The sequence below is a fragment of the Stegostoma tigrinum genome, chromosome 33 (assembly GCF_030684315.1).
Source record: "Stegostoma tigrinum isolate sSteTig4 chromosome 33, sSteTig4.hap1, whole genome shotgun sequence".
Lineage (NCBI taxonomy): Eukaryota > Metazoa > Chordata > Chondrichthyes > Orectolobiformes > Stegostomatidae > Stegostoma > Stegostoma tigrinum.
The window spans coordinates 27,237,634-27,259,228 of NC_081386.1; the positions used below are offsets into that span (position 1 = coordinate 27,237,634).

The following is a 21,595-nucleotide window of genomic DNA, read 5'->3' on the forward strand; positions in this document are numbered from 1 at the left end:
CTTGTTCGCTCCACACTCCCCTCTAAACTCACCACACCCGGCACCTTCCCCTGCAATCGCAGGAAATGCTACACTTGCCCCCATACCTCCTCCCTCACCCCTATCCCAGGCCCCAAGATGACTTTCCACATTAAGCAGAGGTTCACCTGCACATCTGCCAATGTGGTATACTGCATCCATTGTACCCGGTGTGGCTTCCTCTACATTGGGGAAACCAAGCGGAGGCTTGGGGACCGCTTTGCAGAACACCTCCGCTCGGTTTGCAATAAACAACCGCACCTCCCAGTCGCAAACCATTTCCACTCCCCCTCCCATTCTTTAGATGACATGTCCATCATGGGCCTCCTGCAGTGCCACAATGATGCCACCCGAAGGTTGCAGGAACAGCAACTCATATTCCGCTTGGGAACCCTGCAGCCCAATGGTATCAATGTGGACTTCACCAGCTTCAAAATCTCCCCTTCTCCCACCGCATCCCAAAACCAGTTCGGTTTGTCCCCTCCCCCCACTGCACCACACAACCAGCCCAGCTCTTTCCCTCCACCCACTGCATCCCAAAACCAGTTCAACCTGTCTCTGCCTCCCTGACCTGTTCTTCCTCTCACCCATCCCTTCCTCCCACCCAAAGCCGCACCTCCATTTCCTACCTACTAACCTCATCCCACCTCCTTGACCTGTCCGTCTTCCCTGGACTGACCTATCCCCTCCCTACCTCCCCACCTATCTTCTTTTCTCTCCATCTTCGGTCTGCCTCCCCCTCTCTCCCTATTTATTCCAGAACCCTCACTCCATCCCTCTCTCTGATGAAGGGTCTAGGCCCAAAACGTCAGCTTTTGTGCTCCTGAGATGCTGCTGGGCCTGCTGTGTTCATCCAGCCTCACATTTTATTATCAAGGTATATTCAGAATACTGGATATGAATAAAGAACTACCTATATATGAGAAAAATCACAAGAGCAACCTCCTGACACTAATTAGTCAAAATGATCTGTCAGACACAGCAGTGGAGTTCCCGGTTGCCAACTACAGTGGTACAACAGAGGAATGAATTTCACACCAATGCAGCAAATCAACAGAACTGTACCAAGGCTACAGACTTCAGAAGCTTGTAAGCCCGGTTCACTGGGACACTTAGAATCTGATAAAGGATTGTGCCACTGGGGTTTACCTGCCACTGACATTTCTCATTCTGAGCTCACCAACCAAAAAGAAAAATACTCTCTCCATCAGCATCTCCACCGAAGTTTGACTTAATCTCTCTGACCCCTGACGATGACTTACTCAACTCACGGTGAAATTTTCAGAGGTGATTGGAAGGACTTTCAGACTAAGTTACAGACTCCACTAACCTCACATTTTTAGTTACACATTTGCGGGTCTGGCGTTTGGGAGTGTCATCATCGTCATCATCGTCAGAAGAATCCCTTCTCCTTTTCTTTCCCCTCCGAGTCTTCTGCCTTTTACCTTGAGTCCTGACTGGCGGTCTAGGAAAATTACAATAGTCAGTAGATAGAGAGATTCCTAAGCAATGAGTATTACTAGCATATAGACAGCCTATTGCTAAGGTCACTGTGCTCTTCTTTCATTTGCAGATTGGTCCGAGGTCCCACAGAGGCGTTTCCTATTGGTCAGTTTGGTGTGAGTGCCTTCTTCATGTACATTAATAATGTGGAGAGAAGTATTCAGGATATAATCCCAAAAGCTGCCGGTGCCAAAATTTGCAAGTGCAGCAACAAGTGAGAAGGCTAGCGACAGGCTCCGGAGGTCTGACAGAGACCACTGAAATGGCTGAACAAATGGCATAAGAACTTTAATGCAGAGAACTATCTTTCTTAAGTTGTTCCTGGAAAAGAGACTCTGCTGGCAAAGCCAACATCTCTAATATTCCTGGAGAAGGAGGCGGTAAAACACCTTGTAATCAAACTGTTCAGGACTACAGTTCGATTACAAGTATTAGGATGCTCAGGAAGGAGTTCTACGAATTGGACCCAGCAATAGCAGAGAAACGGCAATATATAATTCCACATCAGAATGGTGAGTGCTTTGGAAGAGAATTTGCAGGTGGGGATGTGAAGCAATTTACTTCAGCAATTGGTACATTATGCAGTGTACACTACAGTAATAGAAACTACAAAAACAGAGAAAGCTGGGTGTACCTTCCAAAGTCACTGAGGATGATGGTACGTCAAATTGAAAAGATTGTTAAAAAGACATCAAAATCCTGAATTTTTTAAATAAAGCAAATGCTTAATTAACCAGCACCTGTGCGACCAGGAGTATGCCGGAGGATCAAATGTTCTGGACATTCAAGAGGTTTGCATAACCTGCGTAAACCCTGAGCCGACATTCCTCAAAAGATCTATTTAAAAACATCAATAGCTCCCCCCCCTAAAATCAATGTGAAAGTACACATTAAGTAACAGAACTGTAAGGGATGTAGTTACACACAACACTATTGTACTTGATTTACAGCATAAATACTCGAAAATTGCAGCACTTGAGTTTTTTCATTTTTGCCAGTTCATGAAGACAGCTTGCTTATAAGATTCAGTTAAAAACAAAGTTCGCTGTAGTAGTGCAAGAGTACACAAGCGAACAAATTGCACCAAATTTCCAGTAAAGAAAAAACTGGTTGGCCCACAGTATTAGGGCACATTTCAGAAAGGACATCAGGGCTTCAGAGGGAATGCAGAGATTTACTATCATGGTGTCAGAAGAGCAGAGCTCTGTTACATGGATAAACTAGCAAAGCTAGGGTTGAGCGCCTTCAAGCCAATGAAGTTACTTGGTGGTTTAATATAGCTGTACAAAATTTTGTGGTTTGCCGAAGTGTGGAAACAAACACTAGTCCAGGGGCTGAAGGTTTGGGTGACCAGAACACTGAGGCTCTCAGGTGACTGGTCCAAATTAAACAGGAACACAAAGGAGGGTGGAAAAAAATGATTTGTTATTATTTGGAAATGATGGATCCAACAGCAATCGTTAAAAGGGAACTAGATAATAACTGGTAGAGAATTTTGTGGGGCCATGCAGGAAGAATAGTGAACTTGTAATGAAATAGAAAGCTCTTCCAAAGGGCTGGCACTGGCTAGTTATAACCTATACTTTTTCCTGACAGCACGGTGGCTCACTGGTTAGCATTACTGCCTCACAATGCCAGGGTGCCAGGTTCGATCCCAATCCTCAGTAAACCATCTGTGTGGAGTTTGCACATTCTCCTTGTGTGTTTCCTCCCAGTCCAATGATGGGCAGGTTAGGTGCATTAGCCATGGTAAATCAAGGATTACAGGGAACAAAGTTAGGGGGAGATGGGTCTGCGTCTGGACTCATTGGGCAGAATGTCCTGCTTCCACACTGCAGCGATTCTGAGTTACAATTAGAGATGTTGGCCTTGACAGTGAAGACCACTTTCCAAGAAGAAATTAAGAATAAAGGTACTTGTCCACATTCAAGCTAATTTAACACGTATTTAGGCATTTCACTGAGCAGCTTAATTCTGAGCTGAATCATGCTTTGTTTCTGAGTAAGAGGATGCAAGGGAACAAATGTGTGTGAATCAGTGCGAGTGCACAACATATTGAATCACAAACATTCGAAGAGGAAAACAAACGTACAGACCACAAACTTTTGACGATTTCAGTTTGACAAATAAATCCAGGATCTGCTCAGAGGACGGTAATTACTTTTAATGACTTTAAAACCACTGGTTTTGCATTTAACGGCATACAGCAAAGTTTTCCAAGTCAACTGTCAGCAAAAAGCAATCTGGAGGCAAGGAAAGCCTCCAATGATTATTTTCAAATACAACAGAAAACTGAAAAAAAATGGTTATGAACAGTGCAATGATGTGCAGTCATCCTAACAGAAATCACAGCAACAAGCACAAAAGACACTGCAACAACAATCTCAGCAGGTCCGGCAGCATCTGTGGAGAGAAATCTGAGAAAATTCTGTTCTAAGGAAGCATCACTCCACCTGAAACGTTAACTGATTTCTCTCCACAGTTGCTGCCAGATATGCTGAGCTTTTCCAGCAATTTTGTTTCTGATTTCCAGCTTTCAGAGTTCTTTGGGTTTTTATAAATGACACTGCCCCAAGCTGACCTTCTGGTAACTGGTCGACGGGCTCTGACTTTTTTTTCAGGCTCACTTTCAGCGCTGCTAGCTACTTCCTCCTCCTCCTCCTCATCTTCATCTTCCTCCTCCTCCTCGTCTTCACCTTCCTTTTCCTCCTCCTCTTCATTCTCAGATACTGCACTTTTCCAGCTGACACAGAGAATCAAATATTTACTTACGTGAGAGAGTAGCCACAATGCAAAGACACGGCATCGGTTAAAATGAACAAACAGGAATGGATCTCTTGGGCCCACCTTAGCACTGGAGTAACAAAATACAATTTAGCAGGGAGAAGGGGGAGCCTGTACACGCAGTTAATGTGGTGCATGTTTACTTGGCTCAATCCGCACATGTTTACAACAATTTGTTTCACTGCCAATACCACAAGACAGACCTTTAAACAAAAGCAGGAGTAAGACAGAAAATGCTGCACATACTGGTATCAATGAGAGAGACAGAACATTTCAATTTTGTTTTTACTCCTTTCATATTTTGACCATTTTGTCGTGTATATTTCCATAAGTTTCTATCTATATTCCAAATTGTCACCAATCCGGAGAATCCCTTTGAAAATCACTCAGGGATGATAAGTCTCAGTTGGACTTTGCAAGGAGCCATTTAAATTGGAATATATTACAGCAGATTTATGAGCATTCTAACGAATTTGAACAAATAGCAACTTGCGTTTACCTGCTTAACATGCTGCAATACCAACAGCAACATATTGCACACTCTTAGATAAGACAAAAAGGTTCTTAATTTTGCATGAAAAGGATGATGACCTTCCCAGATCCTGCTCAAATGTATCTCCCTGGTGCAAATGTCTGAGCAGCAGCTGGGGTCACATCGCTTAACTTCTTATGAGTGTCATTGCAAATACAAAGAGACATTTAATCCCAGCTAATTCCAACGTCAGCCTGGTCGATGGGATAACATTTAGCGAATGTTTGTTTAGCCTATCCTGTGTATGACCTGAAAGTACCTGATGTAGACACTGGCTGCCTGAAGTTAAATGTGCCCCATTCACCAGAACCCACACAGAACTGACAGAGAACACAAGAGATCATACTTGGTCCCTGATATCAATTATATCACATACATTCAACGCAAGCTCATCAGCATGTACATATCAGAAGGACTCACTTAGCAGCTCTCCTCCTTCCTCGTCGCCCGAGAGTCTCATTCTCAGAGTTTTCACTGCTCTGTTTGAAAGGAAAGATTGTACATCAGTATTGCAGCCCGTTTTCCCCTACACCTATGTACAATCTCCCAACCCCTATCCCTGAACATCACCTCAGCGAACTTCGTGGATACAGAACACACTGATGAATGTTTTGCTCCAATGGATTTTCTTGTAGGAGAGGCAGCACTTACAATAGACTGGATACTTACTCATCAAAACTCAGTACATTGACAAAACCGCTATCTATATAGTGTAACTCTTGCAAGTTACTGGCTCTCACTCAACACTGTTCCCATATGCTTTCATGCGCATCTCCGAAACAAGAATCTGACATGCCCACTTTCCCACTAATTTCAGGTTTCTGCACACTCCAAGCCACTCTGTTGACACAAAGTCTCATGACAGCAGCTCTGCCGTTTCATGAAAACCTGGTCTGACACCGTACGACGGTGAAGACTGAGGGGGTTAAACAGTGAAAAAACCAAGCCATGAGTGAGGGTTTAAAAAAAGTGAACTTCTGCAGTACACCTCCCAATGGGAGAGTACCTTAAAAGTAACACCTCAAAATATAATGTCTCTTTTGAACACTCACTGCACTCAGGCTGCATCTGCTGCAACTTTAAAATTCACAGTAAAATTCTCAGATAAATTTGCAGAAATGCTGCATTCTGACTGCAAATCTATCCTTCCCTACAGCCTATTTAAAAGAAACCATTTCACAGCCAAACTTGGTTCTAAGGCTATGCAGCATCTCAGGAGCACAAAAGCTGACGTTTCAGGCCTAGACCCTTCATCAGAGAGGGGGATGGGGAGAGGGAACTGGAATAAATAGGGAGAGAGGGGGAGGCGGACCGAAGATGGAGAGTAAAGAAGATAGGTGGAGAGAGTATAGGTGGGGAGGTAGGGAGGGGATAGGTCAGTCCAGGGAAGACAGACAGGTCAAGGAGGTGGGATGAGGTTAGTAGGTAGCTGGGGGTGCGGCTTGGGGTGGGAGGAAGGGATGGGTGAGAGGAAGAACCGGTTAGGGAGGCAGAGACAGTTTGGACTGGTTTTGGGATGCAGTGGGTGGGGGGGAAGAGCTGGGCTGGTTGTGTGGTGCAGTGGGGGAAGGGGACGAACTGGGCTGGTTTAGGGATGCAGTGGGGGAAGGGGAGATTTTGAAACTGGTGAAGTCCACATTGATACCATATGGCTGCAGGGTTCCCAGGCGGAATATGAGTTGCTGTTCCTGCAACCTTCGGGTGGCATCATTGTGGCAGTGCAGGAGGCCTATGATGGACATGTCATCTAGAGAATGGGAGGGGGAGTGGAAATGGTTTGCGACTGGGAGGTGCAGTTGTTTGTTGCGAACTGAGCGGAGGTGTTCTGCAAAGCAGTCCCCAGAACACCTCCGCTCAGTTCGCTGCCACAATGATGCCAACCGAAGGTTGCAGGAACAGCAACTCATATTCCGCCTGGGAACCCTGCAGCCATATGGTATCAATGTGGACTTCACCAGTTTCAAAATCTCCCCTTCCCCTACTGCATCCCTCAACCAGCCCAGTTCATCCCCTCCCCCCACTGCACCACACAACCAGCCCAGCTCTTCCCCCCCACCCACTGCATCCCAAAACCAGTCCAACCTGTCTCTGCCTCCCTAACCGGTTCTTCCTCTCACCCATCCCTTCCTCCCACCCCAAGCCGCACCCCCAGCTACCTACTAACCTCATCCCACCTCCTTGACCTGTCCGTCTTCCCTGGACTGACCTATCCCCTCCCTACCTCCCCACCTATACTCTCTCCACCTATCTTCTTTACTCTCCATCTTCGGTCCGCCTCCCCCTCTCTCCCTATTTATTCCAGTTCTCTCTCCCCATCCCCCTCTCTGATGAAGGGTCTAGGCCCGAAACGTCAGCTTTTGTGCTCCTGAGATGCTGCTTGGCCTGCTGTGTTCATCCAGCCTCACATTTTATTATCTTGGAATTCTCCAGCATCTGCAGTTCCCATTATCTTTGGTTCTAAGGCTGTTTGTTAGTTTCTTGCTCATAAGTTGATAAGATTTCGTTTTTAGGAAAAAAAACACTTTACCAAAAAGCAAATCTCCCCATGACTGGAAATAAACTTTTCAGACACTGATTCAGGAAGATCACATGAACTTGATACGGGATCAGGTCCTAGAAAATTACTTAAGAATTCGGCCAACTACTTTGTTGAAGGGTAGACTGTAAAAGAAGCAGATCTGTGCAGAAGAGTAAAATGCATAACAGAGACTGCACTTAAAATAATAATCTGGTTCATTGGAAGTTCCCTGGGATGTTTTGAGGTGCTACGTAAATGCTTCAGAGAGGCAAGCATTGTGCAGATAGAATCCAGAGATTGCATCAAAGAGGCAATTTGACACTTAACCAACAGAAGTTATTAAAGTTATTAGTGTCCCATACATTTCACAGTGAGGAGTAGCTTCAGAGTAGAACTGTATTACTAAACATAGAATGTCTGTCTTTATCCATTAAAGGTTTATACTCCTTTCCCATTTATGTTTGAACGATGACTCACGAACAACTGGTCACCCAAAGTACGACTTGATTCCTACCATGAGTGCCTTACCTACCGAAGGGGAGGAAAAGGAGGCTTGCGAACTTGGTGGTGGAAAAGTTGACCTTCAGATGAGAAACTGCAATGAGGCTGTGTTGAATTGTCAGACTGAGGAATGCTCAAGAAAAGAACCAACTTGGGTTCCTGTATGTCTCAATGCACAAAATAAAGTTCACTGTGATATTTAAAAATTATACAGATCAGAGATGTAACACTTCATCTCTGCCCGAGTTTAGGAGGTGGACTGCAACCAGGGCAGCAGAGAAAGTGATGTATCGGACTTCCGAGCTTCCTTCTGCTGAGGAAAAGGGAGAGATGAAATTGCTAGACTTCTGGCAGTCAAAGCGCTCCATCTAGTTCCACACAAAGAATATGGTCATTTGGGAGATAAATCAGAGAATACAATGCCTATTGAACAGGTTCTACCTGCAGAAGAAAACAATATTGGAGAGTTTTGGACAGGACAGAAATGGGGGAGGGGGAACAAATGAGTGCAGCAAAGTAAAGAAAGAAATCCTATTAGCTGCATTGTGAAGAATGGGAATAAAATAAAGGATGAAGGCACAAACTTAAGGGCATATTACTGTGGTAGATGCTGGCTTAACAAAATTTTTATGACTGCACTCTACACTAACAATGTAGCGCAATCCCTTCAATTGTTACAACAGATTCAAAAAATTCCAACCATTACTGCTGGTATTAAACCTTCACAGAAAATATTAGGAAATGACTATATGTTGTCATTATGAAGGTGGTCACTGAATGCTCAGTTTTAAATACTCAATTTTCTCCACTACTCACCCCAGGTCCAGCGTTAAGTCGAGCCGGTTCCTGTCTGCTGCGGTTTGACCTCCTAACCCCATAAACATCTGGATATTCTTCCCACATCTGCAATATAAACAGACCACCATAAGGCCTGCACCCTCCCACCACTTTAATTATACTACAGTTTAATAGAAAAGTTAAAAACATGTCTTAGTTAGTTAGAATATTAAGAAAACCACGGTTTGAAACAGGATTTTTAGAACTGTTTGAGGATATCCTATTTAGAACTATTTATATTTTCAAGTAAAACAGTTCTACCATGAAAACAAAAAAAGACAACAACTGTTGTGCAAACTGATGTACTTCTGGGATCCAAATAACTTTAAGAAAATCGTTAAATATAGGAAATATCAACACCAGTAAGTTATATGAAAATTACCCTCTTGCCAATAAGTTTTAATGCCGTGATCATGTCTCCAATCATTACCACCTCTAGCACTTCATGGAGTTGCAATGCCTGACAATAGGCCCTCTCTACAAAGAAACTGAATTTGAATGATCAAAATTTGCAACTGTGTCACAAACGATCACAGTACAGAACTATCATGACTTAGCCTGAAATGAGAAGGAAACAGCCATTGCATACATAAATTTCACAGGTCCATTATTATTTCTTTCAGCATTGATTGAGAAACAACGGCAGGAAATTTAACAAGGTTATCCCCTCCAAGTATTCCTGAGACTAATTCCCGGCACTAAAAATGTCATTTTCATTCTGAGATCATTCAGGTACATTTCAGTGTTAAAGTGTTTTTATCAAACCCTTTATTCTCTCTGGAACAAACCTCAGAGAAATTGACCTGATTTCATGGTGTTAAATGGCAGAAGCTTCTCTTCACAATGCAAATGACGTGAAATCCATACTAGGTCATGTGTGCCACGTAATTTGAAACCTCCCCCTTCTCACAGCTACCCAAGACCCATCTCAAACACATCACCTGTGATTGCTCAGGCCAACTTTCGTTGGCAAGGCTTCTTATTACATGATTGAGATCCCAAAAAATCAAAATGCAAGCAATGCCAGAAGTGAACAGAGCAGATGATCAGGGTTTGGGTTACACAAACTTTGCTTCAATATTAGCAAATGGAGAAAGCCATTTCCACTGCAGAATGAACAGAATTAACCCACTGTTTCTAATAATTTTTTTTACTGTAGGTGCAATGTTATTAATTTTTCAACAACTGTATAATTTTTACTCGTTTTTACTGCAAGTGAGGTGCAACATGCACTTAACAACTGCATTCCAATGAAAAGTCATGACAACTTTGGAAAAGAGGTATTGAAGATGTGGATTTTCTTTTGCAGAAGACTGAGATTGCTTGGGAAGCGAACCGCTCTTCAGAAAGCTCACCGCCTCTATGTGATAATTTTCGAATTGTGCAATAGCTGGTTACTTGTCATGGGAATCTCACCAAGGTGACTGTATCAGGGATTCCAAGTTGTGGAACAGGGGAAAAACCCAATGTGCCCTCTCCAAAATTCCACGTATACCCACTTTCCAGTCCAAATGTTGTGGGCCAAAAAATGCTCATCTTGAGAAAATGCTCTGATTAGGCAGTTCCTTTCCTTCCTTCAGGATTTACTAGAGCCTGTGGTCAGCATTCACAGCACCTTAAATAAGAGCAACAGAAGTGCGCACATGATGGTCTCACATTGTAAGAAACATGTCTGCATGAACTGGCATGTTCATACCACTGACCTTTCAGCTTAAGCTGAAGACAGCACTTGTACAGGCAAAGAGTGCAGTGGCCTAGTGGTATTATTGCAGGTCTGTTAATCCTGAGACCCAGATAATGTTCTAGAGACCAGGTGTGAATCCCACCATGGCAGATAGTGGAATTTGGATTCAATAAATAAAAATCTGGAATTAAGAGTCTATTGATGACCATGAATCCACTGCAGATTGTTGGAGGAAAACTGCATCTGGTCACTAAAGTCCTTTAGGGAAGGAAAGTGTCAACCTTATCTGGTCTGGCCTACATGTGACTCCGGACCTACAGCAATGTGGTTGACTTTGAATTGCCCTCTGGGCAATTGTGGAATGGGCATTAAATACTGGACTAGCCAGCTATGCCCTCATCTTGTGAATGAATAAATAAAAAGAAAAATGTAGACTGGGAACCTCTCTCCTGGCTAGTGAGTAGACAGCATAGAATTGAGGAAGAAACAGGCAGTGAATGGTTCTTCCACATCCCCAGAGTTTCTTAGTTAAGGCTTCTATATTTTTAGATGCAGGCTGCCTAAAGCTTTCTGCAATATATGACACAGTTTAGTTTATCAAATTTGAAGTCAGTTTTTTTTACTTCTGTGGTAAAATCTGAGAGATTTTCAATGAATTTATCACCGCCTTATCATTAAATACTCATTTTATTAGGATATGCTAAGCACAAGAAAATTCCAAGGCAGTCTATCCTTCGCTATGAAAGAACAGCAGGCCACACTGCGCCCTTACACCTTAATTATAATGGAGGTGGCAAACTCCCAGTTATTCTCTAAAAAGGTACCTTTTTAACATCCGCTATCCTCTCCTTCTTACTCAGGGGCTTATCCTTGCTCTCCGTGGCAGCTTGCTGCAGCTTAGACACAGCTGATTCACTTTCTGATTCAGATTGTGATTCCGATGATTCCGAACTGCTATTATTGGATTCGCTTCCTCGGTCACTTTCTGACTGACTGCCTGATTCTGATCCTGAGGCAGAGTGGTTGGATTCTTCTGAAGCAGAATTGCTGAGAAATGAAAACAGAGTATGAGCACAGCTCAGTCACTCCACACTCACTCTGATGTATAAAGCGTCTTGGCTTCTACCCTCCACCACCTTCCCCGAACTTGTAGACACTCATTACAAACGGAGAGTCAAACCCAAGAACTGAAACACGATAACTGCTCAATGTATTTGCAATCCGTTTCAAGAGAAAGTTAACTGAGTTGGGCTCAGAAGATTCCCTCAGATGGTTCCAAGGCAACCTTGAAGAACATTCTGAGGTGGCAGACAACTTCCTATCCGGACACAAATTTGAAATAAGTAAGGAGGAAGCTACAGTCCTGCAGCCAAAAACTAATAAATAAATAAATAAATAAATAAATAAATAAATAAATTACAGTTTGGTGAAATAAACCAACAGTATTGAAGGTGTCAAGTTAAAAAAACCCGGAGAAAGAAAAAGCTGAGGTATATGGTGTAAAATTGGCTCTTCTCTCAAAGTGATACACAGGTTTAGTGAGCCAAATTATTGCTGCCACAAAGATTGTTGGACATTCTGCTTTTACCCCAGGCTCTTCCACTTCTGAAATTACTGATCTGGCATTCCACAGGTGCTCCAGGTCCTCAGGAATCTTTGCCATGTAAACATTCACCTTTAAGGCTGAAGACACAGCCAAGTCCAAACTGGCCTTCAACAGAATCAACAGAAGAGACATAACCTTTTTATATCAGTTTGAGTGTGCCAACATGCAGCAGATGTTCATCCATAGTATAGAGCAGGGACCAAAGATGCCAGATACTACTACACCAATACCTTAACTAGCAGGTAAGTGCTTTACAGTGACACTTCCTAGATTTGGTCAGGGTTATATTAAAATATGCATACTTCCCCTTCCCAATAATTTTCAGGATTTAATATCAGACTTGACGCAAGAAACACAACCTGTGTTGCAATTTTTATTCCGAATCCAGGTAAATGAAGCGGCTATTCTCAATTTTCAAATATAATTTGTTTTATTGAGTTGAGTGATTTAACTGTCCAGGAAAAGGCTGGCTCTCACACTGCCAAAACATTTCTAAGAAAGGGAAAAGATTACTTCTAGCAGATATCAAAGCCACGTCCCGTGAAATGAATAAAAAAAAAATTCTGGCGAGGAATTTGGGCCAAGAATGAGGCACACATGTAGAACTCATGCAAGAGGCAGCTCCAAAGGACACAGGGAAACAGAGCGAGGAGATAAAAAAATTCAGAAAAACAAAACCATGGAAATAATGGAATGAAATAAACACAAGGCAAATAGGCAGCCTGAGACATATAGATGCACAGTCACAGTGAAAGGGCTTCTATTTTCGTTCGCCATCCATATTATGGAAAAGCAAGTAGAACCTGGTTTAAAAATGCATGAACCCTGGGAAGACATTCTTTCTGTCAGTAATTTACTCCTGAAAAAAAAAGCAAGGAAGTGAAAAATCACCAGTTAGGAGCTGCAGGAAAAACAGGAAAACAAAGATTTAAACTTCTTAAGGCGTGTGGACATCAATGCAAGCCCAGCATTTGTTAATTGTCTCTGAACTGAGCAGTGTTCTAGCCCATTTCAGAGGATTGTGTAGGAGGCAGGGGACAGAGGGGTCAATGTGAAAACAGGATGCAGAATTAAACTGACAGATGCACAGATCACTTGTGGTGGTGCAGGTTAATCAGGCTACCAAGCACAGACAAATTACTAGTGCTCCTGCCTAATGAGATCAAACAGTAGAGCAGACATAACTTGTGGAGTACTGTTATCAGATCTCATCACCCTATTATATTGAAAAGGAGACCAAGACACATGAGCAAGGTGCGAAACTGATTTACTAGAAATGATAACAGAGGAGGGATTTGCATCAGCTGAGTTTATAAAGGCAGGGTGTCCCTAAAAAAACAGGAGATTTTCATATCTACAAAATGTTTTTATACTTGGTACAAGGAGGGACGATAATTCCATTTACAGCTGAGTCCAGAACTAGATGCCGTAAAGGTAAGATGGTCACTGGTAACTCCAACTGATAATTAAGGTAATTCTTTACTGACAATTTGCTATCAAAGGATAATAAAGACCACTATCAAGTTTATACTTAAGTGACAAGGCAGAAAGGAGTAGACACACTGATGAGGTAGATCGATGTGAAAACTGGTGGAGCTGAGGAGAGTAAGGAAAATTGGGATTACAGCACAATATGCATCAATTGGAAAGATGGACGGAGAAAGGGCACACCGAGTTTAATCCAGATACGTGTGAGGTGATACATCTTGAGAAGGAAAATGCAGAAGAAAATATACAGAAAATGGCAGGACCCTTAATAGCACTGATACAGAGGGAGATCTTGGGATGCAAGTCCATAACTCCCTGAAAGTGGCAAAACAAGTGGGCAAAGTGGTAAAGACGGCGTACAGCATGCTTGCATTCAATGGTCAGGACAGTGAGTATAGAAGTTGGAAAATCATGTTGCAGCTGTATAAAACTTTACTTATGCCACACTTGGGAGATTGTGCGCCGTTCTGGTCACCACACTACATGAAGAATATAGAGGCTTTGAAGAGGGTGCAAAAAAAGGTTTACCAGGATATTGCCTGGATTGGAATGTATTTCCTCTAAGAGGTTGGACAAGCTTGGGATTATTTTTGCAACAGCAGATGTTGCGGGGCAACCTGATAGAGGCATATTATGAGAGGCATGACAGGGTGGGTAGTCAGAGTCTCTCTCTCTCTCTCCTCCTCCTCCTCGCCACTCCCCCCCCGCCAAAAGCACGTAATGTCAAACACCACGGGCCTTAACTAAGTCGAGAGGATGAAAGTTGAAAGGAGAGGACAGGGTAAGTCTTTTTTTAGACAGAGGGTGGTAAGTGTTTGCAACACACTGCTGGCGGAAGTAGTAAAAGCAGATACAATAACATTATTTCAGAGGCAGAGATTACAGGATACTGAGCATGTGCAGAAAGATTGAATTAGTTTGGAATGGAACTATGGTCGGTACAGGTTGATGGGCCGAAGGGCCAGCTCATGCTCTGTGTGATATAGATGGCTCTTGTGGAGTAAAAACACTGCGATGGGCACATGAGCCATAACAAAATTTGTTGGTGATATATCATGTGCCTGTAAACCACATAAAAAGAGTTTGTTCATCTCAGTTGCTGAGCAGAGGTCTAACTAGACTGGCATGATATCCTTACATTTTTGAAACTAATTTCAATAGCACGATGGTGTTACAGTGTCAACACCGTAATGACATGTTAGCCAATATCACTTTGTATTTTATCAGTGCCTCCTTGCTGCCAAGCCAAACCCTGACACTGAAGTCACAATTATTTTTATCCAAAAGTTAGGTGGATTGGCCATGTTAAATTGCCCGTGGTGTCCCAGGATGTGCAAGCTACGTGGATTAGCCATGAGAAATGTAGAGTTACAGGGATAGGGTGGGGTCGGAGGTGAGGGTGGGGATGGAGGTTTGTCTGGGTGGCAAATATTCAGATGGTCAGTGCAGACTAGATGGACCAAAAGGCCTATTGCCACATTAGATATTCTATAATGATTACAGATCTGCACAGACACAACTTAATCCTTCAAGGGCCACACTTCAAGAGTCAATGTTTTAAACAAACTTCAATCCTATGACCTAGTAGTTTAGATGCCTTTGACTATTCCACACCACCACAAACAGTAAATCAGGGCACTTCTTTCAGTGCTGTAATTAACATTCCTTCTTTATTTACTTCCACAAAATAAAAGTGAATCATTTCTGTAAGTGAGATCCTATTGTTGATATAACAGTTGAAAAGAACTGATTAGGGAGGGAGGGAAAACTGTTTTGGTCTCTCAAATCTGCTGGAGGCTTCCAGTATTTTCTGTTTTTATTTCAGTTTCAGCATCCTTAACAGTTTGCTTTTGTACAAAATGAGGAAAACCAGTCTGGCCCACAAAAGTGCCAGCACAGACAGAACACTCAGTGCCCTTGAGACAATTACCTATGCTTCCAAAATATTTAAAATGTATTCAGCATAGATAAACCATTGCATGGATAGTGGTTTCTCGTGAATGTGTGAAGTCTAACTGAAGCTGGGAGCAGAAGCAAGCTGCTGCCTAAGACTAGAATTTACTACTGGAAGTGGTGATTGATGGCTTTTATAAATGTACTATTAAGACAAAAATGCTACATTATCTGGTGAAATTCTGGACATTGAGATCTATTTAATTGACTGACTCATACTTACATCAAACGTTTTGAGTCACTTTTAAAGGCAGTGAGCTTCAGTAGGAAATCCCCACACACTTGGGATGACAAATGAAACCCGATGCATTTTGAATAAAACAAATCAGAAACATATGACATGCAACTCAATGGGGAAATGACCAGAAATTGCTCTTCCAAGCCACAGAGGAGACTGTAGTAATAGGATCTAAATCCTCCCATTCAGATGCAAAAGTCAATTTACTGATTCAGAGCCCTCTCAAGGGGGAAAGTAATTGATGCTAATTGGACAACACTGAGGTAGTGCGTACCATATTGAAGCATGAACTAGAGAGTAAGCATCCATGTCAAACACTTACATAACCAGGCCTCAGACGACAAAGTTGCGACATCAAACTAATTTTCAGACGATGGTGTATGAACGTATGGCATTTAAGTCTGCCTTGGCAAAATGCTCATCTTCTAAAAGAAAGATAACTTTCCTGTTTGTTTGTTGGAATCACAAGCAAATAACTTATAATCTTCCCCAGCTCAAAGTGTGAATAGAAGAAAGTAATATTCTAGAAAATAACTCCTTTTAAGATAAGAAAAAAAAGGGACTGCTTACATAGAGTATCTTCAAAGGCCCCAATTTTGTATCGCAAATGCACCTGTATAAAGATTATTGCTTTTAAAGAGTTTCATTGACTTGGGCCAATACTACCTATCTGGATTTGTCCAATTGGTCATGATTTTCATTTCCATCATACCTGAGGATCAGAACCAATCAATTTTAAGAAGTAAATTTTAAAAGAATTTTAATTAAACAACAGTAGCAAGGACTGAACTGCAGTATTGTACCAGAAGAGCCCCATATTAGTACATGCGTACTCTCAATCACAACTCCAGATCATATTTGATTCATTAAAATATTACACTATTACACGAAAACTGCAAATTATTTGCAACAGATTAACAGTGTAATTAAAATCATGAATCCCACAATAAACCCGAAGAACAAAAGTCCAAATCTTGACGTTTTTCCCCCTGCAAATAAAGTGGTAAGAGAGAGCACAAAGTGAATATTTTTAAAAATAAATGTTAAACCATTAATGAGAATTAGGAGCAATTGGCTAAAATACCCAGGACTAAGCTGGAGGATGAACAGCTAGCCTTCTGTTTCTGCTCATTAGTTTCAGTCTATTAAATAGAAGGTTAGTAAACAGCCACTTAAAAAGCAAAGAGGAAAGAAGTCGATTTTAAAAATCAGAAAGGAGAGGGATTCCACTCAGTGAAATTTCAACCCAGAAGCTCAAAGCCAAATGATGATGTACCGATGCACCAGTATCACTGAAATAGTTAAGTATGAATCATGTATGCAAAGTAAATAATATTTCCACAAACCATGATTTTCAGTAGATTTGGATCATTACATACAATAGAGGAAACGTTCACAAGACCAAAGGAAATATTTAGAGAAAATCTGAATTTCTTCTAAGAATTACAGAAGTTTGAAATTAATCAAATTTAAATTACATTGTGAATTTAGTCCTTAGCACAATGCAAGGCACAACAGAAAATATAACAGCTCTTAGTTGATGAGAATACACACAGCACAACACTGTATGGGGCAGCAAATGCTTAACACAGCATTAAAAATGATCAAAGCTTTTAAGATTATAAAAAATACTTAAACACTCAATCTGTGGAGATGCATTCAGAAATGTCGATTTCAAACACTATCGCAAGAAAAAGCTATCAAAATCAAAGCAGAATTTTTTAAAAAAAACTGAAATATCAACATTATAGGATGATTTAATTGCCTGAATAAATTTGTTGTAATTAAAAAAAATCACAGGGAAAATGTTCAGAATAATCTTTCATTTGCTCATAAATGTCACCCAATGATAAGCCAGATGCTGTAGCTCTGGTTGTTTCTTCCCTTCACTACAAGATGGCAGCACTGGAACTCAGACTGCTACAGTTCCAGAAAGTTCCACGGATCTTGGTATTTTGCCAACTCCAATCGCCATTTTAAAGCATTCCACTACCACCATTTCACAGCAACATCAGTACCCAATCAGAAGAGTGACTACACATAGTAAGTGTTTTTTTTAAAAACGTCCTAAGTCCAACTCCAGTCCTTTGGCCCAACAATGCATCCATGAATCCCAATGTCGAGCACTTTTATTCATTTTGTTTTGTAAATTATGATGTTTACTTTGTTCACACAGCAAGAACTTAATTTCTATCAAACCCAGCACTCATTTAGGGCAAGGGCAAGTCCATGTGGTAATTTTTTTTCTTCCAACTAAGAATAACACTGCAGTATCCCAGTCTTCTTTCGTCCCAGTAAGGCACTGGTTAGCTCAGTTGAGTAGACTGCTGGTAGTCAATACAGTGATTCCAACAGCTCAGGTTCAATTCCCACACCGGCCACGTTTACCATGCAGGTCTTACCTTCTCAGCCTTGCATCATGCCTGAGGCCTGGTGACTCTTAGGTTCAACTCACAGCTGGTCATCTCTCCCTAACAAGCGCGCAACCTTATGGCCCTCTAGGGCTACGGTGACTTTATTGTTTTCTTCCATAGTCTAGGGTTCAGAGTTTGAGAGATAACTCTCATCTTGGGTCTTGGATAACGCCACATTAGCTAGAAGGAGGCTGATCTTTGGTCCTGCACCAACAACACAATGACAGAGTTGGAAACATTTGGGGCAGTGATAAGGTGTCAGATTTCTTTTCAGTAAAGACTGGCATAAAGTAAGGATACAGGTTGCAGATTGAGGGGCAACAATGTCACCAGAGGCAGGGCTGTAAGTATAAACATTTTTCCTCTCAGAGAAGCTGTTCAATCACTCCTGGTTCCGTGTCTTCAACACAGTCTGTCAGTTGATTGTGCTCTAGTTGCCCACAATGCCCAAGACTATGGCAAGCATATCTCTGAGTGCCACGAAAATAGTTGGTCTCTGAATCAATGGTTCCAAGTCTGAGATTATGTTAGTTCCAATACTAGACGCATTTATGAAGCACCGTACATAACAATTGGCGGCACAAGTGTAAAAGAAAATCAAACCTCAAGTAACTGTCCTCGCCAGCCTGTTGTATGGTGCTCAATTCTTGATCTACTATAGGCATTACAACAAAGGAACACTTCCACCAAAAACATCCAAGCTTTATGAGAACTCAGTAATAACATGACAGTGGGTTCAACAGCATAGGTAGCCACCCTGCAGAAAATTCAGTTTACGTGGGAAGTCACATTCCCACATGGACGACCAAAGAATTCTCAAGCACATCTTCTTATGGAAAGCTGTTCTGCAGTAAACATCACGCTCATCAGTTAAAAGAATAAAAGGAAACCCTACAAAAGACAAGCTTCTGTATTGCAAACCACCTCTCTTGGGATAACACTGTAGCTGATTGGAACCTTGTGGAGGCAAGCACTAAAGTACGGTTTCCATTATCATTCACACAAAAGATGAACCATCTAGCATGCCCAAGGGACCTCTAAAGCATCAATTATGTTGACATAAAATGCCATTTCTGTGATGCTCATGTCAATCACACATCTGACTCTTTACTGGGTCCATTTGTGACAGATGACAATGAAGTTATTTACAATTTGGACATTCTCAAATAAGAAATGTGTCACCATTCTTCGCTTCCCATTCCCAATTTGCTTCAGATTTTCCCAAAGTAGTGACTGTTCATAAGCAGTAAAAGATGAGCCAACTCCAAGCTGGAACCACAGTAACTCAAGAATACACTCTCAAAAAGGTATCAAGATTTAAACCAAAGCAATGTATCAGACATTACCTACATGAAAGTGAGTTCCACATATCATGAGATTCCAGATTCAAACTATCACGTTCAGATAACACGACTGGCATCACAATTCAGAAGGACACAAAGACTGCAAAACAGAAATCCAAAGATTCCTATTTCTCTGTTCAGTGATCTCTGCTAGAAATAACACAGACATGGATTCTGATTAATGAGATTTGGTTCTGCTGAGAAGCCACTAATGTGTGATCATAATGTAAGCCTAGCTTGTGGCTCAAGTCTGGTCGCTGGGCAAATTAATGCCTCTTTAAGCAGGGAGGAGAAAATATTCAAAATTTTATTAGTATGGAGGATCAACTTCAAGTAAGTTTGAGAAAAAACACAATGCAACATCAAACACCAAATATCAATGCATGCAGCACCATCTTCAACCAATAGATGACCCAGAGGCAGCTTGTAACTTATATCTTACAAACAGCTTAGTGTCATTTGCATCAAACAGAAGAGTATGCAAACCAGAAGCAACGTAAAAGTTCATCCAAACACAGAATGGCAGACTCAAGGGTTTTGTTTTGAAAATACAAGGCATGATTCCTCCTCCAGCAAACTCAAATCAGACAGAGCCCAGGACACATGGGTAAGCCTATCCAGAAAAAGAAGTTTTTTACATTTGCCAACTCAAAGTTATTATAGATAGGGCCAAGGGGCTGTAAACAATTTCCCAAGTTAAATAAGGAAGGGCAAAAAGCACAATGAGAATGATGCTGTAAGTAGGGTTTGAGTCAATGGAGGAAATGCTTTTGAATTCTATCATGTCATCACAAATTGGTACGAGACTTCTTCAATGTGGAGGCCACTTTTTTTCCTGATATTGTATAGAAACATAAAACTTAAATTGAATTGGATTAGATACTAAAGTACAATAAAATCTGGTTATTTAAAATTAACCCAATTTCAACTGCTAAAGAAGACATGATCTTACAGAGCTTGTCCTGCCAACTTTATCAAACAAAACAGTTAGACTGCAGTGACTACATTCTGAGACCCTCCAGCTTACTACACAATTGATACCAGCATATATGCTTTTATCCAGCACTGCTTGGGCAATTAATCAGCCCAAGCTATTGAACAGTGGAGAGCAAAAAAAATTCAAAAACTAGGTGGTCACAAAATTATCAGCTAAAGGGTGATATAAGCTACCAAAGCAGGGCACGAGGCACAGATGACAACCGAAGCATCAGGTTACAGCTCAAATATGTTGCTGAGGACCAAAGCAAATGAGAGGTTTGGTGCGAAAGATTGGACACCAAGGCTGATATATCAGACCTGAATAAGCTGGTAAAGGCAGACATCATGATTTTCTAAATGTCTGCATTTCAAACCTCTCAAGGAGAAATTTTAGACACGACCATCGCCCTAGATCCGTAAGAAAACTTGTATAGTGCAACCCTGAAATTAGTCACATATTATAGGAAGGATCTGATTGTTTTAGAGGAGTTTCCCCTGGGACTTCCTTGGGCTGAAGTATTTATTTATGAACAAAGACTACATTGGCTGGGGTTACTTCGAACAGAGAAAGCTCAGGCAGGGATCTAATTGAGGTATACAAAATAAGGGGCAGAGATAGTGGAGACTGAAAGAAACATAGCCTCTCAATAGAGGGATCAATAATCAAGGGGAAGGTAAAGGGCGGCAGGTTTAGAGAAGAAGCAAGACAATACTTTTGTGCACCCAGAGGCTGCTGAGTAGTTGCAATTCTTTCCCTTAAAAGGGTGGTAGTAGCAGGAACCATTGCAACATACAAAATGTTAGATGATCACGTAAGTGCCATTGTATACAAGGCCAGGGGCCAACTGCTGGAAAACAGATTAAATATGTTTGGTGGCTGTCCTGACCATGATGGGCTGAAAGGCTTCTCTGTGTGGTAAAACTTTATTGCAAGGCCTCGTTCAAGTAATTCTTGTGTTACGAACCTCCGTCTTCTGACCCCTCTCAAACAACATAAAATGACTGACGTAATCTGCAGAAATTTTTCCATCTAAGTCAGGTTTCCCAATTTGTGTACACAAAAACATTTAAACACATTTTACGCTTCACTAAAAATCAAATGCACAATTGTTCAAAAAAAGTAAACAAAGGTAGGTTAGTTAATCGCATGAAAGGCTCCCATTAGTTATTGCATGTTTTCCTGATTGGTGCCTGATGC

At 41.6% G+C, this 21,595-nt stretch overlaps 1 protein-coding gene across 5 annotated transcripts in view; it reads right to left on the reverse strand.

The window, feature by feature from the left end:
- chd2 (chromodomain helicase DNA binding protein 2) overlaps positions 1 to 21,595 on the reverse strand; it is a 96,004-nt gene that overhangs the window by 60,829 nt on the left and 13,580 nt on the right. For 4 of the 5 annotated variants that reach the window (XM_048562964.2, XM_059639218.1, XM_048562967.2 and 1 more), the window contains exons 3-7: positions 11,202 to 11,424; positions 8,673 to 8,759; positions 5,258 to 5,316; positions 4,103 to 4,264; positions 1,349 to 1,483 (exon numbers count right to left, since the gene is read on the reverse strand). In XM_048562964.2, coding sequence (XP_048418921.1) covers positions 1,349 to 1,483; positions 4,103 to 4,264; positions 5,258 to 5,316; positions 8,673 to 8,759; positions 11,202 to 11,424 — 666 coding nt within the window. The remainder of the gene's footprint in view (positions 1 to 1,348; positions 1,484 to 4,102; positions 4,265 to 5,257; positions 5,317 to 8,672; positions 8,760 to 11,201; positions 11,425 to 21,595) is intronic. The other variant, XM_048562966.2, reaches the window with a different exon arrangement.